Below are 18,748 nucleotides of genomic sequence, written 5' to 3'. Positions count from 1 at the left end.
GTGGTCCCCACTATTATTAATGCCCCCTTTAGTGACCCCCGGTATTATTAATGCCCCCATTAGTGACCCCCAGTATTATTAATAACCCCTTTAGTGGCCCCCAGTATTATAAATGCCCTCTTTAGTGGCCCCCAGTATTATTAAAGTCCACTTTAGTGGCCCCTAGTATAATTTCAGCCCCCTTTAGTGGCGCCCAGTATTATTAATGCCCCCTTTAGTGGCCCCCACTATTATTAATGTGACCTTTAGTGGCCCCCAGCATTATTAATGCAGACATTATTGGTCCACAGTATTATTAATAGCCCATCAGTGCCCTCCACTATTACTAATGTGCCCTTTAGTGGCCCCCATGTATAATGAATGCCCCCATTCTGCTTGTCTTGTGTAAAACCCCTCAACCCTCACCTCATCCACTTGAACACGCAGGGAACACTCGCTCCTCAGGGGATGTGCAGGGTCATCACGCTGGGATCGCAGGCCCTGTCCTCCACACCCAGTGAGGAGCGAGTGTTCCCTGCGCGTTCGTGCAGAAATCCCAGCCAGACAATTTATTAAATGAAGACACGTTTGGTCGAAAGAGGACGTCTGGTCACCCTACCCTCGCCACACCCGGTGCCACCATAACATTGCCCCCCGTAGGCAGTGTACTTCTAGCACACCTTCATAAAAGTGCCAGCTAGGGATGAGCGAATCGAATTGCGATATGACATCCGAAGTCGATTCGCATAAAGCTTTGTTTGAATACTGTACGGAGCAGTATTAGAATGTATTGGCTCCGATGAGCCAAAGTTATTGCTTCAAAAATTCATTTCTACTGTTAAAAACCTTTTCCCGAACTCTGGTTCGGTTCCAAGGTACCACTTGGAACCGAGCCCGAGTTCCGTTCAGTATTCAAACGAAGTTTTATGCGAATCGACTACAGATGTTTCATCCAAAGTCGATTCGCTCATCCCAAGTGCCAGCCTCCGGGCCCCTATATGGCGGCGTAACTCCAGTGCAAGATCATCGCTCCCGACCGTCCCTGGTCGATGGGGACAGTCCCGAATTGGGGGCCCATGGCTGGACTATGTCACTGGGTGTGGCTAGAGGCACCAGCCTACATGGCTAAGATCAGTACTTCTGGAGGGGATGCCACCTTCCCGCCTTTACATAATTAGCGCAGACTATGCATTTTCACTGATAAAGTCATTGCTGGTAATTTCCCACAGCGGCCACTATTGGGAGTTCATTAAAAATGCATTAATATAGCTCCCATTGACTTCAAGGAGGTTGTTGTATGTGATGTGCAGTGAGCTCCCCCTAGTGGTGGCTACCGACAGACAGGATTACTTCCAAACTGCCTAGAACCACCCTTTAATGGAAATCTGCATAAAACCCGCCTCTTTTTAAAACAAGTACAGTAAAAGCAACCAATCAGAACACAGCTTTAATCCTGTAGAAAATGAAAGCAGTGACGGGATTGGTTGCTAGGGTCCCTCCTTGGTTTCTTCTTTCCTCACAGCTCTTGCCCAGACACAGTAGTAAACACAAGCAGCCGCCCATGTGCTCCAGTCACTGCGACCGATAGGCGGAGCCTCCACCAGAAGCTCCGCCCCATGACCTTCTTTTCACTACCCGTTTCTAGCAGGTCCCGCCTCTTCCTCGTTCCACCAATCACGTTTTGGGTTATGTCACCTTCCTGTGACTCGCTATTGGTTGATTCTGCTGTCATTCAGTTGGCTGCGACGCTTTCCATTGGCTGGGAGAGGTGAAGCGGGTTAGGCTACGGCCGGAGCTGTCACTGTCTGATTCCTCCCGGTGCTGGCGGCTGGTGATGGCGGTTAGTGAGCTGGTGACAGTGCGGTGGCGGAGTGTGGGCTCCGTGCAGTGAGCTCTGCAGGCCGGTGCTCCGGTGACGGAGAGAAGCCGGTCGCGGCCTTGTTTGTGCGGCTGAAGGAACATGGCCACCATGGAGAAGCTGATGAGAGCCTTCGAATCCCTGAAATCCTTCCAGCAGCAGGGACCGGCGGTGGCGGAGGAGCCGGTGCATAAGCCGTGAGTACCCCGTCATGTCACAGGCACCCCGATATCTTGTATCCCCACACTCAGCTCTGCTATGTGGTGTCCCCCAATATCCTGCACTGGGCTCTGCTATGTGGTGTCCCCCAATATCCTGCACTGGGCTCTGCTATGTGGTGTCCCCCAATATCCTGCACTGGGCTCTGCTATGTGGTGTCCCCCAATATCCTGCACTGGGCTCTGCTATGTGGTGTCCCCCAATATCCTGCACTGGGCTCTGCTATGTGGTGTCCCCCAATATCCTGCACTGGGCTCTGCTATGTGGTGTCCCCCAATATCCTGCACTGGGCTCTGCTATGTGGTGTCCCCCAATATCCTGCACTGAGCTCTGCTATGTGGTGTCCCCCAATATCCTGCACTCGGCTCTGCTATGTGGTGTCCCCCAATATCCTGCACTCGGCTCTGCTATGTGGTGTCCCCCAATATCCTGCACTGGGCTCTGCTATGTGGTGTCCCCCAATATCCTGCACTGGGCTCTGCTATGTGGTGTCCCCCAATATCCTGCACTGGGCTCTGCTATGTGGTGTCCCCCAATATCCTGCACTGGGCTCTGCTATGTGGTGTCCCCCAATATCCTGCACTGGGCTCTGCTATGTGGTGTCCCCCCAATATCCTGCACTGGGCTCTGCTATGTGGTGTCCCCCAATATCCTGCACTGGGCTCTGCTATGTGGTGTCCCCCAATATCCTGCACTGGGCTCTGCTATGTGGTGTCCCCCAATATCCTGCACTGGGCTCTGCTATGTGGTGTCCCCCAATATCCTGCACTGGGCTCTGCTATGTGGTGTCCCCCAATATCCTGCACTGGGCTCTGCTATGTGGTGTCCCCCAATATCCTGCACTGGGCTCTGCTATGTGGTGTCCCCCAATATCCTGCACTGGGCTCTGCTATGTGGTGTCCCCCAATATCCTGCACCGGGCTCTGCTATGTGGTGTCCCCCAATATCCTGCACCGGGCTCTGCTATGTGGTGTCCCCCAATATCCTGCACCGGGCTCTGCTATGTGGTGTCCCCCAATATCCTGCACCGGGCTCTGCTATGTGGTGTCCCCCAATATCCTGCACCGGGCTCTGCTATGTGGTGTCCCCCAATATCCTGCACCGGGCTCTGCTATGTGGTGTCCCCCAATATCCTGCACCGGGCTCTGCTATGTGGTGTCCCCCAATATCCTGCACCGGGCTCTGCTATGTGGTGTCCCCCAATATCCTGCACCGGGCTCTGCTATGTGGTGTCCCCCAATATCCTGCACCGGGCTCTGCTATGTGGTGTCCCCCAATATCCTGCACCGGGCTCTGCTATGTGGTGTCCCCCAATATCCTGCACCGGGCTCTGCTATGTGGTGTCCCCCCAATATCGTGCACCGGGCTCTGCTATGTGGTGTCCCCCCAATATCGTGCACCGGGCTCTGCTATGTGGTGTCCCCCCAATATCGTGCACCGGGCTCTGCTATGTGGTGTCCCCCCAATATCGTGCACCGGGCTCTGCTATGTGGTGTCCCCCCAATATCCTGCACCGGGCTTTGCTATGTGGTGTCCCCCCAATATCCTGAAGCATGCACTGAGCTCTGCTATGTGAGGTGGCGGTATGTATCCAGACTGGACATTTGGCTGAGCTAGGTGGCGGTGTATTTACAAATTCTGGCCGCAGCATTGCCACTGCGTGTGAATGTGCCCTTACCTGTATCAGCTGGACAGGATGTGGGCACATGTTCCTATTCACTGACTGAAAAGCATATTGCACTGTATTCACACATGGCGCTGTTTCTTCCATCAGCACCATAAACATGTCTGCTGTCGGAACGGCTTCTCTGGATCTGCTGAAAATCCACAACCACGTGTGTGACCGCTATCCCTGTTCTACACAGAGGGCGCCTCCTGTAATAATACAGATGCTGTAATTAAAGACTAGGGACACCTTTGGCATGGGAGAATGACATTACATATGTAATTGTTACCTAGCGTAAAAAAAACAAATAGTAGTAGTATTAGTAGTACCTTCCAGGCTGCAGTCCTCATTCCTTCATTCATTTTCAGACCCCCTGATACTGTTTATAACCTGCTCCTAATTTCAGACTTTCCTCAGGAGTGTGCCTCCTATTATCTCACACAGGATCTGTGTGTCCAGGATGCTGCTGTCTGCACTAGTTCTCATGTATCGACAGCTTTATTCCTACACAGATTTCCTCTTCTATAGCCCATGGGGAATCTCCTCTCCCTTAGGGCCCATTCAGATGGCCATATGAACGGGTCCACATCCGTTCTGCAATGCTCTCTCTGAGGGCTCATGCACACGGCCGTTGTGCGGCAATTTGCGGTCCCCAATGCACGGGCAACATCCGTGTGGCAGCCAGGACGGATCGAGACCCATTCAACTTGAACGGGTCTGCGATCCGTCCGCACCGTAAAAAAAAAATATAGAACATGTTTACCCTTTAAACAATAAGTCACCTTTTCTCCTGGGTGTTAATTCACACCCTGTTAGCAGTTCAGCCTCATCAAGTCCATAGGCGGCCTGTTCGCCTTTAGAGGGGCCCGAGTCCTCCAGCCCGTTTCAAATCCCAGCACAGCACACAGACTACTGAGCTGCACTGTCAGAGGGAGGTAAATCCACACACCTGGCAGTGCTGGCTGGTTTTTATGCCTGGCAAAACCCGGCCTGGAACATGGGGAGTATTCACCCACCCAGCACTTTGACTACTCTCAGTAAGAGCCGTCCCAGATCAGCTATGACAGCCATACTAAATCTCACGGTGTCAATTAGCAATAGCTGCTGCTGACACCTAAAATACTGGCTCTAACTTCCCCGAGGCCAGGAACCTCGGTGACACCTTCCTTCCATCCACAATGATTCCAGGTACCTTCTTACAAGCCCCGCATTCCCAACGAAATTGCAATTGTGGCGCATCTTTTCTGATGCCTCTATGTTGTGCCGTTACTCTGTTATTCCTACTAGAAGGCTATGTGTTTTCACAGAAATGAATATGTAGTGGTTGGTGAAAAGTGGATCTGTAAGCTATGCGGACTAAATCAGACATGAGGTGGTAGAACTACAGGGTACATCAAGGATGAAATTAAACTAACACTACTGCGCTTGCATTGAAATGTGTTAATGCCGGATCCGGTACTAAGTGTTCCGGAAATTGCCGCATCGCTGGATCCGGTTTTCTAGTCTGCGCATGCGCAGTTCTTTCTAGCCTTGAAATTTTTTTAATACCTGATCCGTTATTCAGAGGCTGGTTTAGGGATCTGGAACAGCTGCAAATGAAAAAAAATATCAGTGCAGCAATTCCAGATGTTGTTCTTCTTTTCTTCATTTAGCAGGAAAGTGTTAAATCGCAGTGGTGTGCACCACAAGTCCCAGCAAGCCAACAGCAGCACAGAAAGGCACAGAACCTCTCTGCATGCAGTCACCAGCTAGAATGGCTGCATGCAGGGAGGTTCTGCCCTTTCTTGTGCAGCTCTAGCGCTGCCATTGGCTGGAGCATTGTTCCAGCCAATCGCTGCGCTGGCAGGGGACACCAAACACCGGTGTCCCCTGCCTCACCTCGGAGGAGACCAGTGCTAACCAGTTCAGCACCGGTCACCTCCCCCTGACCCCCTCCCGACCCGCCTGGCATCTTCTTTCAGCTTCTGGCGCTGCGATCTTCATTGACCGGCCAATCGCAGCGCTTGGTGCTGCACCATGCTGCCCTTACCCGCCATGGCTGCCTGCCGGTAAGAGCAGCCATGGTGCCCCAATTTCCCCCGCAATCCTCCCCTGGCACACCTTGCGCCATACATGTACAGAGCGGGTCCTTAAGGGGTTAAAGTAATGCCTATTCTTGTCCGCAAAACAGACCAGAATATGACATGTTCTATTTTTTAGCGGGGCCACGGACCGGAGTAACGGATGCAGACCGCACATGGAGTGACACCGTCCGTGTGCCACCCGCATTTATTTGCGGACCTGTTGACTTCAGTGGCTCCGTGGACTGCATTTTGTGGACCTGAATAGGACGTTCTATAATTTGTGAAACAGACATATGGGTCTGCAAAAAATGCAGATGGCACACCGACGGTATCCGTATTTTGCGGATCCGCTGTTTGTAGATTGCACAGCAGATCTGGCTGTGTATGCGGCTCTGGATGCAGGGAGTGTTTATGTAGTAACACAATGTAATTCCATGGCCGTCCTAGGACAAAGTCCTGAGCGTCGGGGACCTACATCCGCTGTGCGCTGTTTAATGTATGCAGTAAAGTCTTATTACTTTATTGGACGCCGCGTCGGGAATGAGCAGAAATGGCTTCTACGTGTTTGCAGATCCAGGGTTCAGGCATGGAGTGTGAGACTGGTAACCGCCGGAGGTTTCATCGTTTTCAGTGTGTGCTCATGTCGTGTCATTTATGTGCTTGTGTTGTTTCCTTTTCAGTTAGGAGGGTCTCTTGAGGATGATATACTCACAGGGACCCCCCCCCCCCCCCCAAATCATCAGCTGTGATCTATGAAGAGAGATTGGAATTGCTTAACTCCCTTGCGGCGCCACCTCAGGAGCAGATTAGTATTACACACGTCTTCTTATCAGGTATTTTGTGGACGTGCTGAGTATGCCGTCAGAGAGACGCCCTCCATGCTAATAGATGGGGCAGACCCCACTACCAGATGTAACATGGAAGACCGGTAATGGATGGGATAGACCCCACCACCAGATGTAACATGGAAGAGTGGTAATGGATGGGAGAGACCCCACTACCAGATGTAACATGGAAGAGTGGTAATGGATGGGATAGACCCCACTACCAGATGTAACATGGAAGAGCGGTAATGGATGGGATAGACCCCACTACCAGATGTAGATGAAACATGGAAGAGCGGTAATAGAGGGGAGAGACCCCACTACCAGATGTAGATGAAACATGGGAGAGCGGTAATAGATGGGATAGACCCCACTACCAGATGTAACATGGAAGAGCGGTAATGGATGGGATAAACCCCACTACCAGATGTAACATGGAAGAGCGGTAATGGATGGGATAGACCCCCACTACTAGATGTAACATGGAAGAGCGGTAATGGATGGGATAGACCCCACTACCAGATGTAACATGGAAGAGCGGTAATGGATGGGGCAGACCCCACCACCAGTTGTAGATGAAACATGGAAGAGCGGTAATAGATGGGAGAGACCCCACTACCAGATGTAACATGGAAGAGTGGTAATGGATGGGATAGACCCCACTACCAGATGTAACATGGAAGAACGGTAATGGATGGGATAGACCCCACTACCTGATGTAGATGAAACATGGAAGAGCGGTAATAGATGGGAGAGACCCCACTACCAGATGTAACATGGAAGACCGGTAATGGATGGGATAGACCCCACCACCAGATGTAACATGGAAGATTGGTAATGGATGGGAGAGACCCCACTACCAGATGTAACATGGAAGAGTGGTAATGGATGGGATAGACCCCACTACCAGATGTAACATGGAAGAGTGGTAATGGATGGGATAGACCCCACTACCAGATGTAACATGGAAGAGCGGTAATGGGTGGGATAGACCCCACTACCAGATGTAACATGGAAGAGCGAAAATAGATGGGATAGACCCCACTACCAGATGTAACATGGAAGAGCGGTAATGGATGGGATAGACCCCACCACCAGATGTAACATGGAAGAGCGGTAATGGATGGGAGAGACCCCACTACCAGATGTAACATGGAAGAGTGGTAATGGATGGGATAGACCCCACTACCAGATGTAACATGGAAGAGCGGTAATGAATGGGATAGACCCCACTACCAGATGAAACATGGAAGAGCGGTAATAGATGGGATATACCCCACTACCAGATGTAGATGAAACATGGAAGAGCGGTAATAGAGGGGAGAGACCCCACTACCAGATGTAGATGAAACATGGGAGAGCGGTAATAGATGGGATAGACCCCACTACCAGATGTAACATGGAAGAGCGGTAATGGATGGGATAGACCCCACTACCAGATGTAGATGAAACATGGAAGAGCAGTAATAGATGGGAGAGACCCCACTACCAGATGTAGATGAAACATGGGAGAGCGGTGATAGATGGGATAGACCCCACTACCAGATGTAACATGGAAGAGCGGTAATGGATGGGATAGACCCCACTACCAGATGTAACATGGAAGAGCGGTAATGGATGGGATAGACCCCCACTACTAGATGTAACATGGAAGAGCGGTAATGGATGGGATAGACCCCACTACCAGATGTAACATGGAAGAGCGGTAATAGATGGGGCAGACCCCACCACCAGATGTAGATGAAACATGGAAGAGCGGTAATAGATGGGAGAGACCCCACTACCAGATGTAACATGGAAGAGTGGTAATGGATGGGATAGACCCCACTACCAGATGTAACATGGAAGAGCGGTAATGGATGGGATAGACCCCACTACCAGATGTAACATGGAAGAGTGGTAATGGATGGGATAGACCCCACTACCAGATGTAACATGGAAGAGCGGTAATGGATTGGATAGACCCCACTACCAGATGTAACATGGAAGAGTGGTAATGGATGGGATAGACCCCACTACCAGATGTAACATGGAAGAGCGGTAATAGATTGGATAGACCCCACTACCAGATGTAACATGGAAGAGCGGTAATAGATGGGATAGACCCCACTACCAGATGTAACATGGAAGAGTGGTAATGGATGGGATAGACCCCACTACCAGATGTAACATGGAAGAGCGGTAATGGATGGGATAGACCACACTCATATGGAAGAGTGGTGGTCTTGCAGCGATTATTTGGCAGGCAGAGCTTAAAGGGGTTATACAGAAATTAATAAAGTAAAAAAAAAACTTTATTTTAAATATTTTCCTAAATACCTCTTTATTAGTTGTAATGTCCGATTTTGTCTGGGGAGCAATCATTAGGAGAAATAAAATGGCCGCCGTCCTGTTAGTACGCCCAAAACCTGTCCTAATCACACAGGAGGACAAGTTACTTCACAACACTGAGGTAAAAAGCTGCCTCATCCATCTCTCTGCTTGTCAGGGATTATGATCCTGAATACAGTTGATAAGATATTCAGCTGAATCTCTGAAGGAATGGAGTTCATTAAGAGACACGAAGAGAGGAGGTGGGGATGTGGCTGATTAGAAGCACTTTTATTTAGTCTCCTTTACCACAGTCTGTCCTGTCTGTCCTCTCTGTACTTCATCTCTCCGCATGAACTCCATTCCTACAGAGTCATCTGAAGATCTTCTGTGTTCAGGGTCATAATCCCTGACAAGCAGAGAGGAGGATGAGGCAGCTCTGTGGCTCATTCTGGTGAAGTAACTTGTCCTGCTGTGTGATTAGGACAGGTTTTGTGTGCACTAATAGGACGGCGGCCATTTTATTTCTCCAGATGATTGCTCCCTACAAAACAAGCAATTATAACTAATGACAGGTATTTGGTAATTTTTTGGTAATTTTATTTTATTAATTCCCGGAGAACCCTTTAAATAGATGGAGAAAGGGGTCACCTAAAATACAGATACGGTCCAGAACGTGCTGGCTACACACAGACTGTGCAATTGTAAGGGTACTTTCACACTTGTGTTGTTTGATTCCGGCAGTTAGTTCCGTTGCCTGAACTGCCTGCCTGATCAGGAAGACTGTATGCAAACGCATGTCATTTTCTCTGACTGATCAGGCATTTTTCAGACTGATCAGGATCCTGATCAGTCTGAAAAATGCCTGATCAGTCAGAAAAATGCATTGCAATACCGGATCCGTTTTTCCGGTGTCATCAGGCAAAACGGATCCAGTATTTATTTCTTTCTCATTTTTAAAGGTCTGCGCATGCGCAGACCGAAAGGACGGTACCGGCATTCCGGTATTTTGAATGCCGGATCCGGCACTAATACATTCCTATGGAAAAAAATGCCGGATCCGGCATTCAGGCAAGTCTTCAGTTTTTTTTGCCGGAGACAAAAACCGTAGCATGCTACGGTTTTCTCTTTTGCCTCATCAGTCAAAATGACTGAACTGAAGACATCCTGATGCATCCTGAACGGATTACTCTCCATTCAGAATGCATTGGGATAATCCTGATCAGTTCTTTTCCGGTATAGAGCCCCTGTGATGGAACTCTATGCCGGAAAAGAAAAACGCTAATGTGAAAGTAGCCTAGGCTACTTTCACACTTGCGTTTGGAGTGGATCCGTCTGGTGTCTGCACATAGGAGCGGATCCGTCTAATGCAAACGCTTGCATCCGTTCAGAACGGATCCATCTGCATAACTGGTTTTTACAGATCAGATTTTTCACTTCGTGAAAACTCAGATCCGACAGTATATTCTAACACAGAGGCGTTCCCATGGTGATGGGGACGCTTCAAGTTAGAATATACTAAAAGAACTGTGTACATGACTGCCCCCTGCTGCCTGGCAGCACCCGATCTCTTACAGGGGGCTGTGATCCGCACAATTATTGTGAGAATCATAGCCCCCTGTAAGAGATCAGGTGCTGCCAGGCAGGAGGGGGCAGACCCCCTCCCTCCTCTGTATTAAATGTGACCAGTGCGGCCCCCCTCCCTCTATATTCATTGGTGGCCAGTGCGGCCCCCCTCCCTCCCCAGTATTAAATGTGACCAGTGCGGCCCCCCTCCCTCTATATTCATTGGTGACCAGTGCGGCCCCCCTCCCTCTATATTCATTGGTGGCGAGTGCGGCCCCCCCTCCCTCCCTCCCCAGTATTAAATGTGACCAGTGCGGCCCCCCTCCCTCTATATTCATTGGTGGCCAGTGCGGCCCCCCTCCCTCTATATTCATTGGTGGCCAGTGCGGCCCCCCCCTCCCTCCCTCCCCAGTATTAAATGTGACCAGTTCGGCCCACCTCCCTCTATATTCATTGGTGGCCAGTGCGGCCCCCCCTCCCTCCCCAGTATTAAATGTGACCAGTGCGGCCCCCCTCCCTCTATATTCATTGGTGCCCAGTGTGGCCCCCCCCTCCCTCCCTCCCCAGTATTAAAGAGGACCTTTCACCGATTCTTACCCTATGAACGAAGTATACAGACATGTGGAGCGGCGCCCGGGGATATCTCTGCACTTACTATTATCCCCGGGCGCCGCTCTGTTCTCCTGCTATGCCCTCCGGTATCTCCGTTCCCTAAGTTATGGTAGGCGGAGTCTGCCCTAGCGCTGGCCAATCGCATTGCAGAGCTCACAGCCTGGGAGAAAATAACCTCCCAGGCTGTAAGCTCTGCGCTGCGATTGGCCAGCGCTAGGGCAGACTCCGCCTACCATAACTTAGGGACTGGTATCTCCGCCTACTATAACTTAGTGATCGGAGATACCGGAGGACATAGCAGGAGAACGGAGCGGCGCCCGGGGATAATAGTAAGTGCAGTGAGATCCCCGGGCGCCGCTCTACATATCTGTATAGTTAGTTCATAGGGTAAGAATCGGTGAAAGGTCCTCTTTAAATGTGACCAGTGCGGCCCCCCTCCCTCTATATTCATTGGTGGCCAGTGCGGATTCCCAGTATTAAATGTGACCAGTGCGGCCTCCCCTCCCCCCCCCCCCCCCCCCATCATTGGTGGCAGCGGAGAGTTCCGATCGGATTCCCAGTTAGATTATAAAACTCAGATCCGACAGTATATTCTAACACAGAGGCGTTCCCATAGTGATGGGGACGCTTCAAGTTAGAATATACTGAGAATTGTGTACATGACTGCCCCCCTGCTGCCTGGCAGCCCCCCCCTCCCCCCCTGTACTTTAATTCATTGGTGGGCAGTGCGACCCCCCCCTCCCTCCCTCCCCAGTATTAAATGTGACCAGTGCGGCCCCCCTCCCTCTATATTCATTGGTGGCCAGTGCGGCCCCCCTCCCTCTATTTTCATTGGTGGCCAGTGCGGATTCCCAGTATTAAATGTGACCAGTGCGGCCTCCCCTCTCCCCCCCCCCCTAATTAAAATCACCCTCCCCTCCCCATCATTGGTGGCAGCGGAGAGTTCCGATCGGATTCCCAGTTTAATCGCTGGGGCTCTGATCGGTTACCATGGCAGCCAAGGCGCTATTGCAGTCTTGGCTGCCATGGTTACTTAGCAATAAATAGAAGCATTATACTTACCTGCGAGCTGCGATGTCTGTGACCGGCCGGGAGCTCATCCTACTGGTAAGTGACAGGTCTGTGCGGCGCATTGCCTATAGCACAGACCTGTCACTTACCAGTAGGAGGAGCGCCCGGCCGGTCACAGACATCGCAGCTCGCAGGTAAGTATAATGCTTCTATTTATTGCTGCAATAGCGTCTTGGCTGCCATGGTAACCGATCGGAGCCCCAGCGATTAAACTGGGACTCCGATCGGAACTCTCCGCTGCCACCAATGATGGGGGGGGGGGGGGAGGAGGGGAGGCCGCACTGGTAACATTTAATACTGGGAATCCGCACTGGCCACCAATGAAAATAGAGGGAGGGGGGCCGCACTGGTCACATTTAATACTGGGGAGGGAGGGGGGCCGCACTGGCCACCAATGAATATACAGGGAGGGGGCCGCACTGGTCACATTTAATACTGGGGAGGGAGGGAGAGGGGGGTCGCACTGGCCACCAATGAGTTAAAGTACAGGGGGGGAGGGGGGGGTCTGCCAGGCAGCAGGGGCGCAGTCATGTACACAATTCTCAGTATATTCTAACTTGAAGCGTCCCCATCACCATGGGAACGCCTCTGTGTTAGAATATACTGTCGGATCTGAGTTTCACAATCTAACTCAAATCCGATGGTATATTCTAACATAGAGGCGTTCCCATGGTGATGGGGACGCTTCAAGTTAAAATATACCATCGGATTGGAGAAAACTCTGATCTGATTGTATATTAATAGGGGACTCCTGACTTTACATTGAAAGTCAATAGGGGACGGATCCGTTTGAAATTGCACCATATTGTGTCAACGTCAAACGGATCTGTCCCCATTGACTTGCATTGTAAGTCTGAACGGATCCGTTTGGCTCCGCGCGGCCAGGCGGACACAAAAACGCTGCAAGCTGCGTTCGGGTGTCCGCCTGCTGAGCGGAACGGAGGCCAAACGGTGCCAGACGGATCCGTTCGGGGCCGCTTGTGAGAGCCTTCAAACGGAGCTCACAAGCGGAACCCCGAACGCAAGTGTGAAAGGAAGATGGATATCTGCTTCACTCGCAACCATAGTGTGTTCCTGGAACTGGTTCATTTGTATATTATATTAGTAATGTGTGTGTTTTTTTTTTTTTTTTTTTGTTTTTTTTTTTTTTTTATCCTATGACACCTTTTATAGTTGGATATGGACCCTGTGACAGGAGGAAACCCCTGAGCCACCAGTATACAGAGGAACATAGGGCGGTGCAGGTGTGAAGGGGTTAAGGTGTGTCATGCGGTATGGTGCTGGGGTGGGGCCGCACCTGCCGCCTGTCCGCTTATATCTGCTCGCTCAGAGGTTTCCATGGTGTTCGCCCTCCTCCACCCATGGTTTACAGAGGAGTACGGGGAGGGGAATAAACGCAAAATATGGACTTTGAAAGTCCTATGTGTTCTGGTTATTTCTTATAAATCCAGGACATTTAACGTTCCTGTAGTTTTATTATCTGTTTCTGTGTCTTGCAATTTGATGGAAACTCTGTATTATTTTACCTTAGAAAATAGTGGGGTTTTCCCAAGTGTTAAATATTGATGACCTATCTTAAGGATAGGTCATCAATATATGATTAGTGGGGGTCCGACACCCTCTGCCGATCAGCTGCTTGAAGAGCTCTGTGCTCTGTGGACAGCGCCGTACATTGTGTAGTGGCTGTGCCTGGTGTTGCGCTTAGGCCATGTGACCCATGAGTGTCACATTACTGGCTTAGCAAGAAGGTGCAGCACTCACCAAAGTGCTGTGGCCTCTTCAGTCAGCTGATTTGAGGGGTGACGGGCGTCGGACCCCCAACAATCAGATACTGATGACCTACCCTGAGAATAGGTTATCGGTATTAAAGGGGTTGTCTCACCATGGACAATGGGGGCATATCGCTAGGATATTCCCCCATTGTCTTATAGGTGCGGGTCCCAAGGCTGGGACCTGCACCTATATCGAGAACGGAGCCCCGCAAGGTGGTGGCTGGAGGACTCCCGTCCGGCCACCACCAAGCCAGCTCCCCATAGAAGTTAATGGGAGCACACCGCACATGCGAGGCCCCCGCTCCCATTCATTTCTATGGGGCCACTGGCTCGGCTATTTTCACCGGCCCCATAGAAAATGAATTGAGGGCAGCTGCGCAGTGCGCCCTCCTTCACTTGCCGTGGGACCCGCATCTATAAGACAATGGAGGCATATCCTAGCGATATGCCCCCATTGTCCATGATGATACAACCCCTTTAAACACTTGGACCTACCCCTTTAAATTCAGGACAAACACAAATGCAACTTAAAGGGGTATTCCAGTTGTTTGAAGTTATCCCCTATCCTCAGTATCAGTGGGGGTCCTACTGCTGCGACCCCTACATATTATGGGAAGGGGTGTCCTGCACCCCCTTCAACTCCCCTGAAATAAACAGAGCAGCCCGTTGGGCATGTGTGTGGCCGCTCCATTCATTTCTATGAGATAGGTGAGCGCTGTACTCTGCAATCTCAGGAACTGCCATCGAAATGAATGTATGGCCCCTGGGTGCTGCAGAGGGTATGGGGCCCCAATTCCCATGATTGGTGGGGGTCTCATTGACTTCAGCGGGAGAGTGTTGTGGGCATGCTCTGGGACTTCAGCGGAAGAGTGTTGTGGGCATGCTCTGGGACTTCAGCGGAAGAGTGTTGTGGGCATGCTCTGGGACTTCAGCGGAAGAGTGTTGTGGGCATGCTCTGGGACTTCAGCGGAAGAGTGTTGTGGGCATGCTCTGGGACTTCAGCGGAAGAGTGTTGTGGGCATGCTCTGGGACTTCAGCGGAAGAGTGTTGTGGGCATGCTCTGGGACTTCAGCGGAAGAGTGTTGTGGGCATGCTCTGGGACTTCAGTGGAAGAGTGTTGTGGGCATGCTCTGGGACTTCAGTGGAAGAGTGTTGTGGGCATGCTCTGGGTCTTCAGCGGGAGAGTGTTGTGGGCATGCTCTGGGTCTTCAGCGGGAGAGTGTTGTGGGCATGCTCTGGGACTTCAGCAGGAGAGTGTTGTGGGCATGCTCTGGGACTTCAGCGGGAGAGTGTTGTGGGCATGCTCTGAGACTTCAGCGGGAGAGTGTTGTGGGCATGCTCTGGGACTTCAGTGGGAGAGTGTTGTGGGCATGCTCTGGGACTTCAGTGGGAGAGTGTTGTGGGCATGCTCTGGGACTTCAGCGGAAGAGTGTTGTGGGCATGCTCTGCTCATTTCAGCAGAGGTTGCTGCAGGAAGGATGAGGAGTTTTATAACAGATCTGTTGCCCCTCATTGTAATCCTACCTTTGATGAGCTGACTGCTGCCCTTGTGTACACAGCACAGGCTGAATAGTGTACATACAGCCCAGTGGACACCGAGAATTTTTTTTTTTTCCTATGGCATAAAAAATGTACAATTAAATTAGAAATATTAAAAAATTTATTAAATTAGAATATTGCAAAAAGTCTAGAACTGTATTTATGTATATAGATAGATATGGCCGAGGTTTAGCTTTGGCTCCTAATGGTCCCAGAGGTTGTCACCATTACTTTGGCCCAATGAATGAGAGCAGCACTGCAATCACCGCCTCCATCTGTTACACAGTGGACGGAGATGTGTGGGTTTGGTGCGTTCAGAGCAGCTGATCGTCGACGGTGTCGGACCACTGCCGATCAAATCAGAGGGTCATCCTCTGCTTTGCATCTGGATTCCATGGGCATAAATGTGACCGTAGACTAGTGAGAGGTTTCAGACATGGACGTTTTCAGCCTTCCTTCAGGAATGTAAATGTTCACTGACAGCAAGCAGAGATGTTATATGGCGATTAGCCTTTATCCACATAAAACCTGAAAACAACTGTGAATAGATGTGAAGCTGAGCTGTCTCCGTTATACGGTATAATTATGCCGATGGTTGTATGGAGCAATGAAAGAGAAAGGGCCGAGTGAGGAGCCGCTGAGCGAGCCGCGTGCTGTGTACGCTCAGATTAGCATGAACAGGGCCACAGGCCGGACCTGCAGTTCTCTGTAAGCTTCTCTGCTATGGGCTGCGTTAGTCCTCAGGGAGCCTATAGCTGGAGAGGGTCTTCTAGCTCACACTGTGGTGTCTATCTGTAGGACATGGTCCAGGGGGGGACATCCCCCAGTCTCCCAGCAGTTCATCTATATCTTTGGTATCCCTATCATCTTGCCCGGGGTGCTGCCAGCACTTGATAGATTTGCTCTACAGCAGCCACGTGGACAATAGGGTTCAATGGATAGGAGAGGACTCATTGACCTATGGGAGGGTGTTGTGGGCATGCTCTGTTAACTGTTCAGGGAGGGGGTAAGAAAAGCTGTGCCCCATTGTAAATGGTTGGTTTATCCGGTGTATACATGGGTGTTATCCTCCAAAGTCCTTACTTTGAGGATAATGTGATGACTGCTGAGAAGTGATCTTCACAGAACAGGAATTGTCAAGACTGTTACAGAGATTCAGTGGTCAGCATGAAACCTGTAAGGGTGTCTTTTAGCAGTTTTAATCGTGCTAAACTGCTAACAGTACTAAGTAAGGGCTGGGAAAATCAGTACAAACATACCTTTTGTAGAGCTTTTATCATCAGGATTCAGGAGTAATGTGAATATGAAGTTTTATTCTGCCAGATTATGCAAGTGCCTAGAAGGCGGAAATGTCCTGTGGAGTGCTCTCTGCCTTGAGCTGTTTCACAGTCCATCCTCTCTACTCTGAGTGATAGCATTATCTGGCAGAATAAAACTTCATATTCACATTACTCCTGATAATAAAAACTCCAGCAAAGGTATGTTTGTGATGGTTAACCCTGTCCGGACCTCTGCCGTTTATGTAGGGCATAAGTTGGGTCTTTAAATATGACGCCTACTCAGAAGTTCAGCCGCGCGGTGCCTGTTGGTTCACATAGCCGATACCTGGAAACAATGTCCATAATCCTCAATGACGCCGATCGCAAACATTTTAACTTCTCAGATGGTGTGGTCAATTGCGTCCATATCATCGGAGTGGTCTTTCACTGGGAGGGCTGCTCCCTGTCCCAGGGCCTAAATGGCTCACCCAGTGCTGGTATCAGTAGAGCTGCTCTGTTGCTGTGGCAGCTTTGGGCTTTCTAAATGCTCCGAGGCCTGCCACAAAGATGCTGTGGCAGGGCTCCATAGGAACATGGCGAATCTCCTATAGGCTGCAATGGTAATTCATTGCAGTCTATGGGACAAGCAATCAGACAATTGCATGTTCAAGTTCCCTAGGGGCACAAAAAAAAAAAAAGTTGCGGGTAGTTTTTAAAAATACAAAAAAAAAATATAAAAATTCAGATTACCCCATTTTCTTATATTAAAAATAGACAACATGGCCATGTCCCGAAACACCTGAACTATTAAAAATAAATGTATTTATCCCATAGGGTAAAATAGGTTTCTGAAGGTCAGGTGCTGATTGCGCTTTACAATCGATAATCGCATACAGTGCTGTGTATGGTAATGCGGATTCACTGAGGACGCCCTCGGCGCGGTACAGGCAAGAGCCCCGTAGTGCACCCAGTTCCTGCTCTGCTAAAGCCTGACATAGCCCGTCTATCAGTGCGGGTACAGGCAGGAGCTGGATGTGCTATGGGGCTCTTGCCTGTACAGCGCCAATTGTAGCCTCAGTGAACCCAGGAACGGATACTGAAGCGCAGTAGCACCTGAACTTCAGGCACCTAATTTTGCTAAGAAAAGAAAAAAATGTAATAAAATAACGCATATTACAAAAATTCCTTTAGTCACATTTAGAGTAGGGTTCAATTAAGTACATTTTTGTGTTTTAGGCAGGTGCTTTCCCTCATGGCTTTACTACTATTCTCTCTTTTACATGTTTTTGTGGGCGTGCTCCGCATTTATCCCATTAGAGGGTTAGTGTAGTCACAGCTTGTTGTAGGACTACCTCATTACACCCAGTTCGGCCATTGAAGGGAATATGTGCGGGCGCTCAGGTTAATGGGCGACATCATAATAGATGGGTGTGCAGCTCTCCATAGTGACTCTCCGTTATGGCTAGCGAGGCTCATGGACAGGGGTTGTCCTCCTGGGTCAGTCCCTTTTTATAACATTGGTGTCAAGTGAGTTGTGTAAAAAAACAGGTTGACCATTGGATGGGGCAGTATCGGTAACGCATAGATGGCCAGAATCCCCATAGGAGTTAATGGGTTTGATCACTTTTATAGCCAAACTGGTGCATAGCCGTGTCTGCTTCTACATAGCAGCATGGCGGGCTGGGCCGGTTGTACAATGGCATGCATTTCCTCTTGGGGCTACAACTGAATCCGGGCGTAATTGGAGTAAAAATTTGGTGCACTTTTTGGTGCCGTTTGGCATGTCTCATTTTAGACATGAGGAAAGTCAGCAGAAAAGCAGAATCCGATGTCGGTCATTTGTTAGGACCGTCATTTTTTGACAGTCTTTTTACTGCCATTGATGCCCGCATTGCTGCTGGAAGATGCACCTACTTTAGTAGTCTGTGCACCTGCCGGAAATGCTACGCCCCTGACTGGCAAAAAGTTCTGCCGCAAAAGTGTCTAGACGTGCACCAGGTCTGTCACCCA

General features: G+C 50.1%; 1 protein-coding gene across 1 annotated transcript in view; it reads left to right on the top strand.

The window, feature by feature from the left end:
* Positions 1-1,732: 1,732 nt before the first annotated feature.
* The window catches only part of HTT (huntingtin), a 241,769-nt gene continuing 224,753 nt past the window's right edge, over positions 1,733-18,748 (top strand). The window contains exon 1 of the mRNA XM_040419177.1: positions 1,733-2,034. Coding sequence (XP_040275111.1) covers positions 1,940-2,034 — 95 coding nt within the window. The 5' untranslated portion in view covers positions 1,733-1,939. The remainder of the gene's footprint in view (positions 2,035-18,748) is intronic.

The sequence above is a fragment of the Bufo bufo genome, chromosome 2, assembly GCF_905171765.1.
Source record: "Bufo bufo chromosome 2, aBufBuf1.1, whole genome shotgun sequence".
Lineage (NCBI taxonomy): Eukaryota > Metazoa > Chordata > Amphibia > Anura > Bufonidae > Bufo > Bufo bufo.
This window is presented reverse-complemented; position numbering and strand designations above follow the sequence as displayed.